Source organism: Lepisosteus platostomus, chromosome 9, assembly GCF_059453375.1.
Source record: "Lepisosteus platostomus isolate fLepPlt1 chromosome 9, fLepPlt1.hap1, whole genome shotgun sequence".
Taxonomy (NCBI): Eukaryota; Metazoa; Chordata; class Actinopteri; order Semionotiformes; family Lepisosteidae; genus Lepisosteus; species Lepisosteus platostomus.
In genome coordinates this window covers 49,376,968-49,398,266 of record NC_142619.1, presented here as the reverse complement: position 1 = coordinate 49,398,266, position 21,299 = coordinate 49,376,968, and the positions used below count along the sequence as shown (strand labels likewise).

General features: G+C 35.9%; 1 protein-coding gene across 2 annotated transcripts in view; it reads left to right on the top strand.

Annotated features, from left to right (window-relative positions):
- The window catches only part of plxna4 (plexin A4), a 345,804-nt gene that overhangs the window by 247,784 nt on the left and 76,721 nt on the right, over positions 1 to 21,299 (top strand). For both annotated transcript variants that reach the window (XM_088645402.1, XM_088645401.1), the window contains 3 exons: positions 11,172 to 11,372; positions 15,586 to 15,682; positions 18,660 to 18,850. In XM_088645402.1, the coding sequence (XP_088501528.1) occupies positions 11,172 to 11,372; positions 15,586 to 15,682; positions 18,660 to 18,850 (489 nt within the window). The remainder of the gene's footprint in view (positions 1 to 11,171; positions 11,373 to 15,585; positions 15,683 to 18,659; positions 18,851 to 21,299) is intronic.

Here is a 21,299-nt window from a genome sequence, read left to right as displayed (position 1 = left end):
TTTATAAAATATTTAGAAACACAATAATATTTATTAAGTTAACCTGATATGACTTAAATAATGAGTCAAGTTTAAAAATTAGAGAAGGAAAATGTGTTAAAATATGTATGATTTAGATGAGTTAAACATACAGACTACATATATTTAAGTTTATACTGAATTCTTAAATTCACATACTGCTCCTTTTGTTTACTGTAGGTTTCAGGTGATACAAAACATTCAAAATGTATTTATAGTTTTTGCATGACAGAAAGACAAATATTTTAAGTGGATTTGTCCTTTTTAAGACCTGTCATTTTTAGTACTCTAGGATGCACAATTTCTGGCAAATGTTCAATTTTTTCTACTGAATTTCGTCATCATCAGGTTCCTGTCTAAGATTTAATCATCATCTGAGTCTGTGAAACTAGTGAATCAGTGTTTCCCCTCTTTTTGTCTAGCTTCTTTTGCCTTGAGGACCTGAGTGTATTTATTCAACTTACAGGATCTCTCGAATTTCCTGTGCTCACTTCATTCATAGACTCAATTTAAAGAAAAAGTCCTGCACGGGGCTGTGTCCGAGGTGCAATTGATTGGATCTGTAGCCACATTAGCTAGGATATGCCAAACAACAGATAATGGACTTTGATATGTTATATAGTGCTTTCCAAAATAACTAACAAGTTTCTTTTCTGTTTGTCCACCCATCCATTATCAGAAAGCTGATTATTCTATTGAGGTTTACTGTAGCAAGCCTGATTGACAAACCAAGGTTCAGAAAAATACCTAGAAACATAGGAAGAAAGACAGAACTATGAGTTCATGACTGCCCTTGTCTTGGATGGGATACTAGTCCATCACAAGACCATGGATGAAATGGAGAAAGGGAGAATTGAGAATAACGAATCAAACGATAATAAAATATCTAGCAAATTCCATACAGAAGGTGTCCCACATAATAATCAAACCCAGGACTCAAGAGCTATGAAATAATAGCACCAACATCCCCACTGTAACTCCCTTGCTCCATTTATGTAATTATCAATCACCTACTGGCAAACAGCATTTTTGCATCATTTTGCCTTTAATGTTGTTTCAAAGTAGGAGTTTAATTTATCTAAGTCCCACAAAACATAAATAAAAACCCTTAACCAAAGTATATATACATGCTGTTCAGATTTAATAGGTTTGGTTGTTTATCCATGGCTGAAAGTAAGCCTCTAAGAAGAATCTGATAAATCACTTTGTAATGTAAACTTAAATGGCCTTCTGAATGTCCCTCTTTTAAATTAATGCATTCCTTAAGGGAGTTTGCAAGTAATCCAAATAAATCCCTACAGTTTTTTTTTTGCGTTTTAATTACATGTTCTTATCAAAAATCTGTTCAGTTGCAAGCTTGCTAAAGTCACAGTGTGCTCAAGTTTGACCAAGCACTGTCAAGTATGAGTTATTGGTGGAGGCTATGGGGGAGGGTTGTGTAAGACTGAAGTATCAGTGGTTGACTAGTGGTGTGTGAAATTTATAAAGCTCACTTTCAGAAACTGATGTTGTTGACTTAGACAAATAATACTATCACATCAAGAATTTACTCTTGCATACAAAACATAAGAACGTAAGATAACATAGTGATTTACAAACAAGGAAACAAAATGACCCAATGATGTAATCTAGCCGTTTCTTGGTCCAGGGTCCAAGGTATCAGCTTCACCAGCATGGCTAGTCAGCTCGTTACTACCTAAAGCAGTACAAAACTACAAATGTGATTTTGCTGTATATAGTAGGGACAGGCTATTTGAGTGACATGGTGTAATTTAATCCTTAGAATGGCTTGTGAGCTCTTTCTTTAACTGTAGTTGGGAAATTTATAGTAAAGCCCCTTGTTATTGGTGCAAATAATCAACTGAAGACAGAACTTAGATCATTACTAAGAATGTCAGGTGACCAAAGGAAACCTACTGTATGTTTGTCAGTGTTTTATTAGGAATGAGCTATTTCAGATTTAGCTGTAAGATTTAAGCTGTATTTAGTTCTGGTCTAGTATCGTACAGCAAGCAATTACAATTTTCTAATTTAAATGGAATGAGTTCTATGTAAGACCGATGATTAGAAGAAAAGCAGGATGTAATATGAAGATGAAGAGAAAATTACATTCTCATCTCATGTCTGTTTGCTGTCTACCTTATTATTCACATTAGTGGAGTCTGAACAGTACTTTTAATAAGACTGCGATTAAGAACCAGCCTCATCTTGCTGTTGCTTTTTCGTGAGACAAGCTATCATATGCTTTTTTGCATTGAGCTGCTGTATTGCTTATTATGGAATCTGTGGAGGTCTGAAGAAGATTGAAGTATTTTTTGTTATAGACATGTTAGAGGCATTGTTTTCCCAACTGTTTAAATCATTATAGCCCAGTCTGAATAATTTTAAGTCTTTAACTTTAAAAATAGTATTTTATTAGAGATTATTCTCTTCCTTTGGTTTTAGTTTTCCAAGTAATTCAGAGTGTTGAGTATGTGAGTATCTCTGCACATTTCAGGTTTTCAGTTATTGACTATCCAAACTTAATTTATCTTGAGTTGTCATTTCTGACTACACTCTCTGTCTCCATATTAGTAACTTCAGACATTTTATCTCCATCTGATGTTTTTCTCTTCATAAATTGATTCATCCTGGTAATTTGGTAAAGATAAAAAATCTATGCTTGTCTTCTGCCTTCCAAAATTCAAAGTGACAGTAATGGTAATCACACTTGTCACTAATTGATCATTTTCAAACGAGGCATGCGCAGTGCTCTTCGAATCCCAGAACCTTGTCTTTTTCATTAGCACAGGTCACTGAGAGGCCAAAAGAGAGTTTGAGTGCAATTTATCCTGTTTTTATTGTCGCAGCCCAATTATGGACAGTGATATGCAATTACCATTATTATTATACTTTGAGGAGCATTTATTTTAGGTCTTGTACTTCCGGTCACTAGTGGGAGGCTCATAACCCACTTCTTCTCTATTGCTGATTCCTACCTTCAGTCTGACAGATCGCTCGGTACTCTTGCACTGTTTTTCCACAAATGAAGGAAAAAAAAAAAACATTCCCTGTACAGTCTTTAGCTCTTGTATCGTTAGAATCCAGACATTACCAAGATTCATCAGGGGATGAAAATCTTACATCCAGTCATTGAAATTCCTCCTGACATTATCCTTACCCTATAATAAATGTTTCAAGATTTTTCTGTTGTCAGGGGTGCGATGGATCAAACTCTTCTGGATTTTATACAACTATTATGAAGCTATGTCTGAATCATCTGTGTAAAAAGTCTAGACCTCACTACATTTTAAAGGTCATTTCTATGACCTATTGGATAGTACTCACAAAAAGGTTGCTTCCATGACACATTTTGTATATGAGATTCTTCTAAAGGAGGTTTTCTGTGAAACCCATCAATGCTGTCTCCAACCCAGCTACCGGTTTTTGTGTACATTCTTGAGATAGGCACGCACTTCTTTAAGTAAGTGAGCCTAATTTTCCTGCAACTTGATCAACATGTGCTAATGTTTAGCTACAAACAGCAATATATTGGAATCGTCTTTTTTTGTAGCAGTGAAGAGTCTAAATTTTAAAAACTCCAAGTAAACTATATATATGAGCAAATACATCATTTTAACTACCTTCCGTAAAAAAAATGAAATGAAGAAATGTGAAAATGCAAGTAAGGTTTCAAGTGTGGTTTCAATACATCTTGGGGCTATGTCCCCTTGTAATTGAAAAAAGCACAGAGCAAGAGATTGTGACTGATCAATTTTTTGAACTGGCTTACCTTATTAGGGTTTTTAATTGACAGTCCTAATTAGCACACAAGGGTATAGTGATTGAACACATGGACAGTAATGAGGATATTGTTAATTCAGACTTGGCGTCAGAGCAGAACATTACCTTCAGCACAAAGGAACCGGCGTCAATCTCACTGTCTGATGATCGGGAAAGTGTGCATGGCTTTGCCTCAAGCTGGAACTAAACATGAAACACAGCCAGTCAGGAATGAATCCCTGATTAACAACCACAAGGTTTGTTGGGAACTCTGATGTGTACTGAAGATTTATCACACCTTCAAAAGAAACTATTAAATGACTTTAATTACAAGTTTCTCTTGAAATAACATTTGCAAATTGCGGCACATCTATTGCAGGTATTTACCAGTTTCTTTTTGGGCTGGTAATTATGAAATAGGGTTCCCATTTGCTAGAAAGCAAGGAATCACTCTAGCGGTATCATAATTGTAAACATTTGTGGTAATTAGTTTGCTCTATTCTCACCATTTTCAGACATAGTGTCAGTATTCTGTATAGTAAATATATGTAATCATAGATGAGACATCATAATTGTGGTTTCTATTGCTGATTAAAAACAGTGGTTTCTTATCCCGTAGAAAAAATCACTTTTCTTCTGGTTACTTTTTGAAGTATTCATATCATTTTTTCATTTACACATCTGAGGACATTAATACCTGTGATTGAGAGGACTGGAGTTTTTCACACTATTTGGGATCTTTGAAAATGTCTTTACATAGTAAGTTAACTTTCTCTCCATAGGTGCAGTTACAAAATCTGTTTCTTTTGACCCAGGGGCAAGTGTGGTACTACATTTTGTGCAACAGACCAGTGAAAGTCTCATTCTAGAATCTGAGTACTCCCTTCTCCGTCTAATAGCCTGAAGGGAACAGGAGAGACCTGTTTTTACAAGGTGTCACGTATTTTGCCAACTCTGGGTGAACTAGACCACTGAAAAAAAATCTGTGTTGAAACACAGAGCCAAATGTCTGCAACTCATCATGTCGCCCAAGGCAAAGTACATTATTAATAAGAGCACACCCAAGGATTTACTTTGATCAGTGCATATGGTTTTCCAGTGTGTCGTGATTGTAGTAGTGATTCACCTTGCCCCTGGATTGTAGTTCCTAAACATTTTATTCACTGTTTTATCCAAACTATGTTTACTAATCTTAGTTGGACATGTTATTCATGCTTTGGTAGACTAAACGGTAGTGTGATGAGTCTGACTCATCATTGGTTTAATATCATTTTCCCCAGCAGGACATCATCAGTGGGATTAAAAGTACAGTTTCTTTTCTATTCTTTTTTGTGCAAAGACAACAGTTTTTTTGTGGCAATGAATGAGACGTAATACTGCTGTTTTTCTTCTTCTTCTGTGGCAGCAGTAGTACTGTAGGTGGTTGCCTGCAGGGCTGTGGCATTAGGACGTGTTTGTACATCCTCTGAAGTCTCCTTGATGATTAGGTTTTAGCTGAAAAAAAACAAACAGGGAGTATAAAACCACCATGTTCTCAAAGAACCCTTCTCCTGTTTTTTTTCAGTATTTAGTTCTAAAACAGAAAAAAAAAACTTTCAAGCAGACAACAGCTTGGTCATAAATTAATGCCCAGTCTTAATACGTCAAGGAACTAGTCATTTGCTTTGCTTACTGTTGATAGATATGGCAAATAAATAGGGTTTCAAATTGATGGGCTTCTTTTTGTGTTGCTGTTGTGTTATTTTTCTACTTAATATTGCAGTTCAGCACTCACTATAATTATACAGCCTTCTTTGTTTTTGAGGTCTTCTCTTGCTGTTTTAAACATCTGTTGTTTCTTAGTCTGGTTTCATGTGCTATTTTCATAATGAAAATGAAGTAGCAGTTTTGCATTCCACATTTTTAGACTGCATTGATTGAAAAATGTCTACATTCAAATCCTACATTATAGTGTAATATAGCATATTAAATTACTTTGACCATCTAGCAAAACATATCACATATAACTGCATTATATTCACAAAGGTATTAATAGGAAAGTGACAAAATCTTTTATGTAGCAAGTGCACTGACATTGACCAGACATGACATACTGCAGGTAAATTTATTACTGTATGCTGATTAACATTTTTATTAAGAGCAGGTCTATTGTGAAAACAACAGGCCAGTAGCATTTGTGGCCACAGTTGGAAACAAAATAAGATATGCATCTGCAATGTATGCTTTTGCACCAGGTTGCAGATGCTGGTATGTACTATAGGATTCTGTACCTTTCCTGTTGTACATCCCAGACAAGCATGAGACTATTCACCGGTCTCTGAGACCTAGATGCCACCTGTTGTCCCAGATTATCCCACAAATGTTAAATGGAGGTAAAGTATTTGGAAGCTCAGTTTTTCAGTTTGGATGAATAAAGGTGTTGCAGAAATAGTATGAGTACATGCATTGTCCTTTTGGAAGTGGCACATCAGGGTGAGACCATAGGAAGGGGACCAGTTGAGGTCCTTGGGCTTGATTCGTCAGATTACCATCACGCTTGCCAGATTACCATCACAGTCTAACCTAGACCATCACACTCGGACCTTCCATTGATTGAGAAGTTGTAAAGAAGCATGTCATTGTATAGGTCTGTACCACACATACACAAAAGTCTGTGTTAAAGTCACTGAAGAGGCTGGACACCATTGGCACCTGCAGTACTGTACTGTACATACTGTATCAACAGCCTTTTCCACAAAAGTATAGGAGAGTGTCAACCAGCTACAGTTTCTTCCATGCTGCTAATGTGACGATTAGAATATATTTACTTGAAAGCAGAATAAAAAGAGCAACGGTGATCCCCTCTGAACTGGAAAGAGTAAAAGGAGCAAGGGCGGCTCACAGCAGTTTCTATTATAATTTATTTGTGTGGCAGGTGCCCTAATTTTGAGCAACATTATACTTGAATGAACAATCAATCCAGTAAGTAGGTAAAAATCTGATACCATAATAAAGCAAAGAAAATGCAGTAATTCACAAATGTACAATCTCTCAGCATAAATAAAACCTCATGAAGGAGCAGATGTGGTATGTGCCGGGACTAGTACGGCGGTAGTTACAGTGCAAGTCTAGAGAGAAGAATGAAATTGTAAGTGCATTTCATATACGTTTAAAAACATAACATACAGTAAATATGCTAAATATTGTGTGGAGAAAAAAAAACAAATTGAAAAATAAAATAAGTAAGGGAGGCTAAAGAATCCAAGGACAAATTGTCTTAATGCAGTTGTTTGGGAACAGTCACTAAAAATAGGAAACTTTAGTACAATATCCCTGTTGTACGTAATATTCTAAATGTGGTCATACTACTGCATTGTACACTTTACTTTTCTATAAACAGAGATCTTCATAATAATTATTTTTATTGATAAATATATTGGTATTAAAACAATTGTAACACTATAGATCACTATATCTTTAATCATCATTCATTCTCCGATACTATTTTATAAAATATCTGTCCCTCTTATCTCTTAAGAAAATATCCATTATCTCTCTAAAAAGCTCACAATGTCCTGAATATGTTTTTTTAATGCTTAGTAGCAAAACCAATAAGATTTTTGCATTAAGAAACAGTACAACAAAAAGTTGGTGCCATTTCAGTAATAATACGTAAATTACCTTTTACATGGTGAGTAATCAGGATTTGAGATGTAATAAAAGAAAATTGACAGAATACTGCTTTTAGCTTTTACGTTTCCAGTTAATGCTAATAGCTTTTACACTACTGCACAACATTTTTTTTTTCAGATTATAAAAGATTTATATAACTTTCTCCATCCCCTACACAAATTTTCTGGTGACACTGAAAATGACCAAGCAAGAAGATCAGTTGGTGCAATCACTCTTAGTATATTGCCATGTGTGGCAAAATGTCTTCGTGAATTTTGTTACGACAAGGGCATTGTCCCTATAAAGACTTAATAACCTGGTTTGACAAAACAACTCTTGCAGAACAGCATCTCTGAAGATGCCATAATAAAGCCTGCGAGCCCTCAATTATTTTGTTGTTATGTTTGGAGTCAATCACTCCTAACATAAAACCGCCAGCTTTAACTGAGCACCCGTCAATAAGGAGATGTGAGAGAAAAAATGGGATAGGTGGAGGTCTTTTTCCATTATTATTTATAAGTCAGTCTAGAGCAATAAAAGTGTGTACATTATATCAACATTATAGAGAAATAAATTGTACCTAGATTTGGGAAATAAATGATGCATCCTAAAGTCTTTGAGCACATTTGGCCTCAAAACACTCTAGTGTTTATGGATGTGTTATAAATGTGCCAGACCTCTCTGAGATTGATGGTGCCTGGACCTTATCAACTTGGTTGGCTTTATTGGCCTGATAACGTGCAGTCTTAAGATCCTATCAGTCTTTTAATGTTGCCAATACAGTTGGTGTTTGCTGCTTAAAGAAAAGGGATTTGTGATTGAAATATGTAGTTACAAGTTTTCAATACACTTTATAACTGTCATGATGAAAAACGATAAAAGCAGTTTAGTTTATGTGACAGATGAAATAAATAATTGCTGTTGGGTCTTGAGTTTGATTCTAGATAAGGATGCCTTCCTTTTTTGAGCTTGCATGTTTTTCCAATGTCCATGTAGGCTTTCTACATCTACTGTACATGCACTGTAGTTTCCACAATCCAAAGACAAGCTGTCCAGGTTAATTGGTATGGTATCTCTAAATTGCCTCCAGTCTAAGTGTGCCAGTGACCGCCTGTGTTTGTGCCCTGGCATCTCATCCAGGGTCTAGTCTTACCCTGTGTCCTGTACCTGACAGGTTAGGTTTCTGGCTCATCATGACCCTCTAAGGATAAAGTAATGTAGTTACTGAGAACGAATGGATGAATAATGGATTTTATCAGATGTTATTGTTAACTGCAAAGTCTTTAATAAGGTGCCAAAATCTCAAATGCGTCCTGATGCTATATTTACATTGTCTGAAACAATCTCAAATCTAACTATACTATCTGAATATGTACATAGAATCACATTTTAAAAATAATTCTGCCCAATGTAATTTCTGCTTAGCTAATGTGTACTCTTTATCAAAGTTTACATTGCTACATCTGTGACACTGCCAATTGAAAAGGATAGAGTAACAAAATGAAGACATCCATGTATGTTAAGTTTCAGCTGTAAGCGCAGGAGTTTTACAAACAGGTTATGTCTATTGTTTGTGATATCTATGATAAAATATATTTTCTGTCTGCTCCGTGACAGCTTGTTGTGAAGTTCACTATACAAGGATAAAATTGAATTGAATTGAATCCTTCTGAGCACAGGCTTTAAAGAAAGCATTCATTACACTGGATTCAAATTCAAATCAAATTACATACCTGGAGGTAGATTTTCACATTTGAGAAGCATTGCTCTGGTTTACAATCAGAACAATGCTCCATATTAAACAACATGCTAATTCATTGCATCATTAAATTTCTAGAGTAGGGTTGTGTACCAGCCAGGGCATAAATTAATGCATGAGCTACAGTAGCTGGTGCATAAATATATTTTGAATTTTATATTGCAGCCTAATTCTTTCCCAGCACAAGGGTTTCCTGAAACACATGCTTAATGTCAGTGACTAGTAAATCTCAAGTCATCTCAAACATGTTAGTATAACACCAGCAATCTGTTAGTTTTCTTTATGTGGCACAAATTTACGTCAGACTTACTCAAGGTGGACTCACAAGCCGTAGAGCTACACCCTCTTTAGTGATGAATGAAGGTTTTCTGTAGACCATCCTGATTGATGTGAAGGGGCATGGTGCAGATGTACAGAATGATATGCTAATTATTGTTGAATGGACCAGTTCACGTGTGGTGGTCTGGGCAGGAGTCTCTACTCGCTACAGAACTTCACTTCTCTGATTGATGCAACCTGACTACATGGCGCTATAATGAAGAAGTCAGCAGACGGACTCGTCAGAACAATCAACAGGTGATAGAGTGTAGTAGAGCAACCAAGAGCAGTCTGTCTCAATGGAAGTCTGAACTAAGCGCCAGCAGTACAAGGACTGTGTTAATACTTAGGGAGGTAGTGCCTCCCTTGTAATACATTTTTTATTTTGACTCAGTCACGTTTTATACTGAAGGCATGTCATGATTCTTTGATTTGTATTTCCTGTTTAAAATATTTTATTAAATTCAAAAGAGCTGATTTAATGATTGATTGCATGTCTTTTGTGCATAGGTATATATATATAGTATTTTCTTAAGGATTTGGCACAAACCTAAAACATGAGACATGTGAGCCTCATTTACTGAAAGATCATGATAAGATGTAGTATTTTTATTTTAAAAAACAACACTCTGTGGCCTTTTGAGAGATTAATGTTGAGAGATTTAACACAACTTTTGTTCTTCAGCATTTTAAATGGTAGTCTCAGATCCTAGATTGAGTACTGCCTGAAATGATATATCTCACTGACATACTTTTGATCAGTTCCAAAGTTGATTTATTTTCTTTGACCATTGCTGAACCTAAGTCTTAGATCTGAAGCCCCCAAAACCTTTATATATTGTATCACCTACTCTCTAAATAAAAAAAGGTCTTTAATTTTCAATAGAAAAGAAAATTATGTCAATATGATAAAGCACACATTTGGAAACTTCTTTTTTATTTGTACACAAAGCCTCTTCAATTATCTATAATGACTTTTTTTTAACAGAGTCATAAACCTTTTTATATGCAAACCAGTTCTTCATTCAGAGTAATGCAATCAAATTGCATTAATGAACTTCAAACAAGTGTTATCATAAATTTAACAGCCTGGAAGAAAGAAAATTGTAGGTCCAGTTTTTATTCTGGGTAAGAAGCACCTTATCTGAAGTCTTCTAAGCTCTGTCTACTCCTTATGCTGAACAAGGAAAGAAAATCCAGGTGGAAATTTGTTTTTGGAAAAGGGAATACGCTGACTCCTGTTTTACTCAGCCTTGTCAAGCATTTTTGTTATGTTTTCCAAATGTATTTTTATTGCATTTTCTTGCAGTACTTTAGTTTTTCAAAGTCCGGAATAAGAGAAGATTACTTACGTAATAGTGTTTTATGACTGTTCAAAGAAATAAAACTTTTTTGACATAACTCAGAATTCAGCCTTTATCTACTGTATGTATTTTTAATCTGCCTACACAGTGAAAGTGAGAGAGAGATTATGAATATCGTTCAGAATTTAAATGCTTGTCCCACTATGGTTGTCTCTCAGGCATGTATATCATCCCATTTGTTTTGCTACCAACTTGTCAGTAGGTTTTTTTGCTTCAGCTAACAGAACAAAACGATCAAAATGCAAACTTCTTAAACTACGCAGCAGAGTTTTATTTTGAATGTCCTTGGTGTTTTTCAGGACTGTCCTCAGCTGCTCCCAGCAGAGAAGATACTTGTCCCAGTTGGAGTTGTAAAGCCTATCACACTGAAAGCCAAAAACCTGCCCCAGCCCCAATCTGGCCAGCGAGGATACGAATGCATTCTCAACATCCAGGGCACAGAGGAGAGGGTGCCAGCTCTGCGCTTCAACAGCTCCAGTGTGCAGTGCCAGAACACCTCAGTAAGTTTCAGATCAACGCTTCACGACATCCTTCTGTGCATGCAAAGAATGCAAGCCTGCTCAATGACATGACACCAGTGGATTTAAAGCTCCTTCCTTTACCAGCTTAAATAGTTCAGCCCTGTGACAGTCGCTCATTGAAATAGAATTTAGAAAGTTACAAAATGGAGACTCCTTCAACTAACACTTACTGTAGCTGAGACAGAATAAGGAACTGACATTTACCCGTGCAAGTAATGCTACTCTATAGTCAACCTTTCACCCAGTTAAGCAGACAAATGATTAATCCAACCAACATAAGGGACATTTAAGCTTTTCAAAATGTAGTTTGCACAGATTCCATTAGCTGTATAAGAATATCACACATAAGCATGAACAATATAACATGTTTGCTTCAAATACGATGCACAGATATACTAAAGTATCATAAAATTGAAGATCTAAATATTAACTGAATGTAAAACTTTGTCTAACTCTGATTGCAAAACACTCTGTTTTGTTTCTCTATAGAACCACTATACTCACTGGCCTTCTTTAAGGAGCAGACCTAGGGAAAGCTTCTAAAACTAAATTCCTGGTCTTTTTATTTACAGTATAGTAAACAGTTGAGTTTCCACTGCCTACAATGATAACTGGAATACTGGAATTGTTTCTACAGCATATAAAAATAAGATATTTAATATGGTGAAAATGGTTCACAAAAGGTTTCCTTGCCTGTGAAGTACGAATAAGGATATCAATAGCCTACTAAATATGGATACAAATTTAGTTTTGCCCAAAATGCTTTCTGAGTTCAACTCTCGGCTGGTATGCTCAACTTCCTCTGTTTACTTCTGTCTGAATTAGGATGGTGGGTGTAGAGGCTGGCATAACAGAACTGCTTCTCATAATCCCACTGATGCAATGAAGCAGAAACATTAAAAAGGAAAGGTATCTGTTAGTCAGGTTCCCAAAGACAGCACCAGCTATTGTTCACCTGGACACTTCAAGCATGGCAGTGATCTGCTCCACCAAGCCTGCACAGCCTCCCTCTGGCTTTGTTTTTTTCACTTAATTGTTTTTCCCAGCTTAAATGAGTGAATGTACACTATACAGCCTGAAAGATATTTAATTCATGAATGTCCTGCTAGTGACATGAAGGTAGGTGATTATGGCTAATTGTTTTCCTCTGAGTAACTTAAAAATTAATCAATTGGAATAAATAGAAAAGTATTCCTGCATGGCACAGGTGGAGCTCTGATTATCAGTCCTGTCCCAAGACAATCCGAGATGCTTGTCGACTTGTATTTCAAGTTCTAGTACTACACCAAATAATTTGCAGAGTACTGTATATCTGTTCGTATGACTCTTATTTCCAGTTGTGTTTTCCTTTATGGTTACGAATTTGTAGATCCCATCTACACAAAAGTCAGTTTAAGGTTTGGAGGTGTGACGTTTCTCCAGTTACACAGTTGTCAGATTTCAGGAGATGTACGCACACTTTCAACTGCAGCATTTTCAGCTAAACTGCCTTTAGTTTAAAATCTACATTAACATTCATTCAGCAAATGACTGTATAAACAAGGCCTTGCTTAAATAAATAAGTGCCTTATCTTCTACTGCTGTTCACTCTAGATTGGCAGAGACAGCTGCAGAATACATGTGATCTAAGATGCAGTTTTTTTCATCCTCTTGACATAAATACATGTCCTGGGTTCAAGGGGATTCAGGTGCTTGTTCATCGTGTAATAAGAGTGATTTCACTTGTATTTTCAGTGGCAACCCAGCAAAACACCCTGAATTGGCAATTTTGATAAAACATCAACTCATCATCAGCAGATAGTGAGCAATGCCTTGCCAGCAGGTGCCTAATAAATACAAGCAGTACAAACTCTCAAGAGTCCACACACTATCCCTTTTTATCAGATCTACCAAGCAATATAACAAATCCTGTTTCAGTACGTGGCACTAAGCAGTAATAAATACTGTACATTAGCAGAAAAATAATGCCACTAAAAACAAAGAAGAATGTTTAATCAGGACAGAAATAATTCCAGAAATAATACAGAAATAATGCCTACAACACAGTGCACATCCTGTAATTATGCGTAGCTGGTTGAAAGGTCTTAGTAAAAAAAATGTTGCAGATTCTCAAAAAAACAATACATTTCGGGGAAATACAACAGCTGGACTGAGAACACTACCTTGTTCCAGCAGTGATTGACTATGGATAAGCTTCTGTGAGTACATAGCTTAAGGAACGGGGTGGTGGATTAAAAGCGAGCAAAACTAAGTGCCTGGGCCTTCACTGATGTAGGAACATACTGTAGGAAATTTAACAAACGTAAGGAGGTCATTTGGCCCACCTAGCCCATTTGTTATTTAGTGGCTAATTGATTCAAGGATTTCATCCAGCTGTTTCTTGAAAGAAGGTGAGATATGTAAAGTACTTATGTATGCTATTTTGTAAGTACATTCAGACAGTCTATCTATAAGTGAAATCATTTTTAAAGCCTACAGTGCAATCCCTGTGATCCCTCCTGCATCTATATTCCAGTTGTTATGCTTGTTATTGGATTTCAAAGTTGATTTTTAATCTTTGGTGCACATTGTATGTACTGTAGTTGTTAAACTGACTGTTTCTTTTTGCAATATAGACTATTGTGTATCCTCAGCATAGTTCTAACTATGCAAGCAGTTTTCTAATCCATGATCTATAGTAATTGAGCCTTTTGCCTTGTGTAAAGAGTGGTGTAATTTTGTTCTGAGATTGGTGAAGAGCGGCTAATTTATTTTAAATATACACATTTTGTCCTGCTGACAAAAGAACTTGTTAATTCCAAACACTTGCACATTTTAACTACAACATGCAGCAACGAAAGAAGCATAAAAAAGTTAGGTAAAAAAAGAGTCAATTTTACCTATCTAGCTCATTGGTAGTTAGTAGCTAATTGATTTGTGGATCTCATCCAGTCATTTCTGCTTCTTTAACAACTTGTTCCAGATACCCATTGCCCTTGGTGGATGTATCGGATATGGTTAGAACTACAAACCTTTATAATACCTCTTTGATGGCTGGGAGTGTAAACAACATACTCATTAGAAATAACAGCCACAGAATGCTGGGCTTTTGTCTTTCTTGTCCAGTCCCTACTGTATATTTTGTCTTTTTAATGTATTCATGTAGTAAATGAAGCTTCCAAACCTCATCATTCGTCTTTCAACTGTCACAAGTGAGATGTGTGTTTTGATCTGTGCTATGGGTGATGACCCTGATGCAAATCCACCTAGAAAAAATGCATCAAACAACAATTTTTAGGGGATGAAATAAGTCTTGTGCGACCAAATCCTGAATCAATTTGTTTTCAAAACCCTAATTCCCACCCAACTGAATTGTTACATTTTGTAGTAGACTCTTACATTTGAAAGTACTGTTTTTTAGAATTGTAATTAATGAAGCAGTGAGTATATTAAATATTGCTGTCTGATTAAAACTCTTGTTTACCTTAATAATTGTTACCTTATTCATTTTGAGAAAAGGTAGAATACTGCTTTGCATCCCACAAAACAGTCTTGCAGTCCTGGTAGTCTTTAATCGTTTTTGTTGCCCAGACACTTATCACAGATCTCACAAGCCCATAGGATGTCAGTTCAACTGTATTACCTGCAAGGCATAACCTAATATAAACTAATGCTCTAAAGCTGCAAAACAAAATCATCGTTATCCCAGTTTGTAATCTTCTAGATAAAGGATTGCTAAAATGGAAAAAAAAGACAGATCAGCCCAAGTCACATATATTAAAAACATCAATCTTTTCACATTTTCATTTTAGTTAACTGTTCCTTTTTTCTTTTGAAAAAAACCTGGCAGCTGGGTAAGAACTGTCATTTTGACTTTGTAATTTCTATGGAATTTTGAGAACATGCAGTATAGGTGGGCAGGATGAAACTTGCTGAAAATATCCTCTTCACTGTTCCTTCCCATGGGACACAGTATGTAGGCATCAACAGATCAAACTGCAACCATCAGCGTATTAACTTAACTTTAAGGATAGCTTATGTCCTACTGCATTACTGTATGCTTCATCTAAATGTACAGTATCCTTCATCAGCTTCTATTAATTTAAAGATGCTATTAACCAGTGTTCTTGTCACTGTAGCTTTTGCGTGACAAGAAAAATTTCATAGCATTTCTTGTTTTTAACCTGTTTCTGTCTGTCTGTGTTCTTCCCAGTACTCCTATGAAGGAATGGAAATTAACAGTCTCCCAGTAGATTTGATGGTGGTATGGAATGGTGACTTCAGCATTGACAATCCAGCAGATAACAAAGGTAGGGTCTACTTCAATATGTCCTTGAAACTGGTAACTATGGCAACAGGCCACACTATCCTACACTTAACACAACAGAAGCAGCAGATCCCCTTCTTAACTTCACACTTTCCTTTTTCCTGTCAGGGTGTCATTAATACATATCCCTCAGCATATCTATTTGCTGTTTATTCTTAAAATCCTCATACATCTAATTACTTGTGCTTTAAGTGGACTGCCTGAACAGAAGACAGGCTGAAAGAGTTACAAATAGTGAAGATTTCATTTAACATATATATATATGTAACAACATATACAGAACACATATTGGTGAGACTTAAAAAATGATACTTTGGCATTATACAGTAGATGTAAATGGGGAAGCCCTTGGCTCAGACTACAAGACTGTGAAAATATATGGATCAGATATCTTTTTAAGTCTTCATTTGAATTTATTTATTTATGATTTGTGAGCCTTACTCAGTCTCCAAAGTGGTTGTGGTACACGTAGTTGGTTTCTTTGTGAGCGCTCTTCATGTCCCTTTTGATATCTGAAAATTAGTTTCTGATCAAATTATTTGAATCGGGTGAGAATAATAGTAAGGTTATTGATAAGTACTGATAAAATTTAAGACAGCCTGTTCTGAATATTGTAGATTGTGGAAAACGCTACTTTAATCACATAAGATCCACAGTGGTGGGTTTTACTCTGTTTAGTACACAAAGATTTTATTTATTTGCTTCTGTGTTTGCCTCATATTCTGCACGGTAGAAAGTAAGATTGCATGTCTTCTGTCTGTGGATAAGAATTTAAAATAAAAAGTGTCAGGCAAAAAAAAAACATGCACTTTACACAAAGTATTAGATCAGGAAATGGTGCTCTGGGAACATAATTTGATGGACGGATCACAGAAGCATCTAATGGCAATTAAAAAACAAACGTCTGTCTGGTTTCCATGGCAATAGAATGTTAAACTAGTTGATAAAGAGAAGCAGAGCACCGTAGTTTTAGAGCTAAGTGCCTAAGAAAAGAGCAAATGTCACCTGTAAGGCTGCCTCTGTTTATAAACGGATGAAAATGTGAGATACAGCAATTAAACGCCAGCCTCTTACTATGCAGTCCTTATATGAGCCAAATATTTTGCTCCCATATTAGCTCTGTTGGAAAGGGTTCAACAAATTCTCTTCAATAATTTCGAAGTGGTTTATGGAAAATCCATTTTTCATTCTGTGTAGCCATGACTTGGTTGCTTCTTAAGCCATTTTTATAAAATGCTATCAGATTATTTGCCATTCACCTACTTCACTTATGGACCTAAGATGGAGTGATTGCACATTTTATTTCTGGTGGACATAATTTGTAAAGCGGAACTAAGGAACTATGTCATTGTCGTAGGCGGAATGATTGGGTTTCATTGTGGAGAGAGAGCTACAGTAATGTGTACTGTATAAATCAATCAGGAACCACAGCGATTAATAAGTTCCTAAACTCTCAATAAAAGAAAAAGAGAAGCTGTCTAAAAGGGGCAGAAAAGCAGAAATTTAATACATTTACCTTGTAAACCTGCCTTAAAATGTTAAAAACTGAAGATGTGAAAGATTCTTCAGATGAAACAGAATTTATCCACCTGTCAGTGTCTGATTTCATAAATTCTAAAGGGGCCAGTAGAAAGCCCATTTGTCTCCATTCCTCAGAGCTGTCTCGCTCACATCACTGCACAGAATCTTATCTTACTTCTGTGTACTCTGCCCATCTTCCCCCTCAGTGAAGTTTTGCAAAAGTAACTTCTCAGACATTATGTTCTCTGATGCTAATGCCCATTTATTGTGACGTACTGTATAAAAGAGAACCAATGGACTTGACCATATCTAGATAATAATGTCATCTAGTTCTGTTAAAATACAATAAAGCACATAAGAAATATTCTGTTTTAGATTGACTATTTGTATTTCTAAATACCACATGATGAGAAAAATAACCTTAAGCATATATGGAACTGTGAAACACCCATTCTTACATGGTATAATATGCACCTTTGGAAGTCTTGGTCTGAATAGAAAATGTAACGTCTGCCCAATGCATCAGAATTCTCCAGAAGGAGGGATCCCATATGGTATCCCAGGAGTCAACCAGTGAATTTCAGCCAGTGCTGTTCATTAGGAGTACAGGTTGAGCACTACAGTTGAATTCCGGTCGCTGCACATGAGAGACTTCTGTGTCTTAGCTGTAGCCCTGTGTTTGCATTATTGTCACTGGGAGCTGCATCACTCCTCCAGTGAATGCTGACTCTTCCTCAGGCACCATGCGACTGTTTTGAAATGTATTGTTATTAAAAAAGGTCCCCATTCTTCCTGTTCCTCATTGTGCTCATGTGAGCAAAGGCTAGTGTGGCTAATACCGTAGTTGATGATTCCAAACTGAGATTGTGGTTGCAAAAGTAAAATAGATCAGACTGCCGATCTCATCCAAGCAGAGCATAAGCTCATTTCTCACTTAAATTACAAGACAATAAGCAGTAATGCATAGTGGGAACCTTTACCATATTTATAACTACAGTATATATGAACCCTGCTGTATTAAAACACATCCCCACACATAGTGGAAGTGTTCATTTTTCTGCATTTCATCTGTACGTGTGGTATAAATAGAGGATATCTGCATAAATATCTACATAACAGTCTGCATTATACACATGGGGAGGCTATGAGATACTTGTATTGGTATAAGAGACTGATCTGAAAATCTAGAGAAATAAGTCAACTGCAGTGACATAAAATATTATTTAACATGAGCAATGGTTTAGTTTTATTGCATATTGCATGAAAATAGAAAAAAATGATACACATTTTGGTACTAACTGACGTAATATAAATCACAATATTATGGTAATATCCAAAAATTGCTTTCAGCGTTTGTGTATTGGCTCATTTGAATGTGTTGTTTCCTGGTAAGATTTGTCTTTGCTTTCTGATTTTCTTTTTTTCTTGTGATGTGGCAGTTCACCTGTATAAATGTGGAGCTATGAGGGAGAGCTGTGGACTGTGCCTGAAGGCTGATCCTCACTTTGGCTGTGTGTGGTGTAAAAGGGAGAACAGATGTACACTGAAACAGCATTGCCCACAACTGCAGAACCAGTGGCTGGAGAACACAGGGCTGAACAGCAAATGTACCCACCCAAAAATCACACAGGTAAAAAATCTGTTATTAAAACATTTGGTGCTCGTCTTGTTTCATATGTTAGTACTATGAAATGAGTACTGTAGGTATTGCTAACATCTTTTTAATAGAACTGGTTTGAAGAGCTTTTAACAATACATTTAAGTACAACATAAAATCATGTGTGAGTGGTAAATTCACTAATTATATACATTATATAAACTTCAAATGCTGTTTATTGTGGTGAAGGTGAGGTTGTGGTGATGGTGGATAGTGTGGGTATGGGGGTTCCTAAAGAAGCGTTTGCATTGACTGAGTTACTGTATGTCGTGTAGTAAAAATGATATGAAAGTTTGTTTAACTGAGGATAAGAAAAAACAGGTATCAGTTTCAACACAGTTTCCATTTGTAACATGTTAGATACAGTACATGGTTTTAGTTGTGGGAAATACCCTTACCATTCTGAAACATGATGGAAGTAGAGAGCTTAAACATACAGTATGCTTGCCTAAACCACTGAGGGTGTCTTCAGGTTAAACTTCACACTCACTATAAATACAGACAATACAAGTCTGTGAAAATGTTCCTTGTCTTAATACAGCATCTCCTTGATGCTGTATTAAAAGATTCTTGTTGGAAAGTATTTTGTGACCCATTAATGGAGCAGAATCCTCTGGTGGTTGGGTATGTATTGCAGCTAGTGCTCTGTCTGGATCTGTAGGGGAGTTTGTCTTGCTGGCTGCTCTCCAAAAAGACACCCAGCCACATTTTAAAAACCACATAGAAGTTATAAGAGCCTTCATATCAGTATAGCAAAGAGGACATGAAAAATTCATTTTACATGATACAAGAATCTTTCCCTTTTTAACGAATATCAAGTGTAATTGAAACATACAGTACTGTACTCCAGCAGACATTTAAATTTGTTTTGTCACTTTGTGACTGCATTCTCTTAAGATAATAAACTGCTGTTTTGTTATATTTCCATATATAAAATTTCACATTGTTTCACAAAGCTTTACTGAGAAAAGAGAAATTATGGCACAGTTGAATATTTCCCTACCATATCTGTCTAATGCACATTTTATATTGATTCTAAACTCTCATTAACCTAACATCTTTTCTAAACATACAACAAATCTTTAATAAGGTGTTGTAAAGTATAGTTTTGTATTATGAATGAAAACATATAAAATGAGAAAATATTGACAGTATACTGTATATGTAGTTGCACAATGTACAGTATGCTGTTGATTTTATCAGTCATGTAACCTATAATCTTCCAGCATTATTTGGACATCTGAATTTCTTAGCCATACTTGTGCTTTCATATTGAGTTTTTGTTTTAATGCAGTACACACAGTATTAATGGTCTTTGAACCAATTCTGCTACATTTACGGAAGTAAAGCTTTTTTCTTCTTCTTTTGGGTAAACCATTGGAAGCTTTTCACGAGTGAGAGTCAATACCTCTTTAATCTGGTCTACTGTTTCTAAAGCAGGCAGTGACAGAACTACAAAAGACACTGAGTCTGTTCATTATTGTGCATGTCTCTATCAGGTTTTGGACTTGCCGATATAGAACCATAATGAAGTAGCTACATGAAAAAAGGGATCTTTAAAATCTTATTTTCTTCCAGAACAATACAGATGACTAGAAGACTAAAATTTCCCAAAGTATTTTTTCCATTTACACAGCAGATAACTTTATTGATTCATTTTTTTTCAAAATGTATAGGATAGTGTGTCCTGCACAGGGTTACTAAATGTGTTTATTAGCACAGCTGCAGGGGTTGAGCATGTTGACTTGACCTTCTTCCCTTGAGTGGTGATCTGTGTATGCATCACAGAGATGCACCTTGCACTGCATATAAAAGCCCAGTAAGGGTTTTTATGTGGCAGAGAAGAATGACACTGCAAGTTCTGGTTTCAATGCTGAGACTTAGAATACGCAATCCATTTACTGTATTTAAGGCAGATGGTAACTGGGAAGTGATGGTTAGCTGAACGTTTGAAAACCAAGATAAATCAGACTGCCTGTAGCTGGTGTATTCTTAACCATATGCAGACCCTGGAATTAAACTGTACATTTTACTGAGGGATTGTATAGTGATCAACTTAGGAAAACAAATGCAAATCTTTGTATGAATTTTAAGCTATCCACCAATGTTGCTGCCGTTACATAAATAATTCATTGTATCTATCACAACATCTATTTAACGTAATGAAAATAAATACATTTTTGGAAAGGTTGTGTTTCATTAAGGAAAATCATTGTCACACATCATAAAGCACATTCAAGAATGTCTCTGATCTTGCAATTTCTTGTATAACATTAATTTATCAGGCTAAAATAAACAACTGAAAGTTAATATCATGGAAGCTAGAAGCTCCAATGATTAAAACACCCTGAAGCAAAGCACAAAGTGCTGCAGAATATTTCTTCCTTTCGTTTTGTAAGTGCATCCTCTTTTTTATAATGCT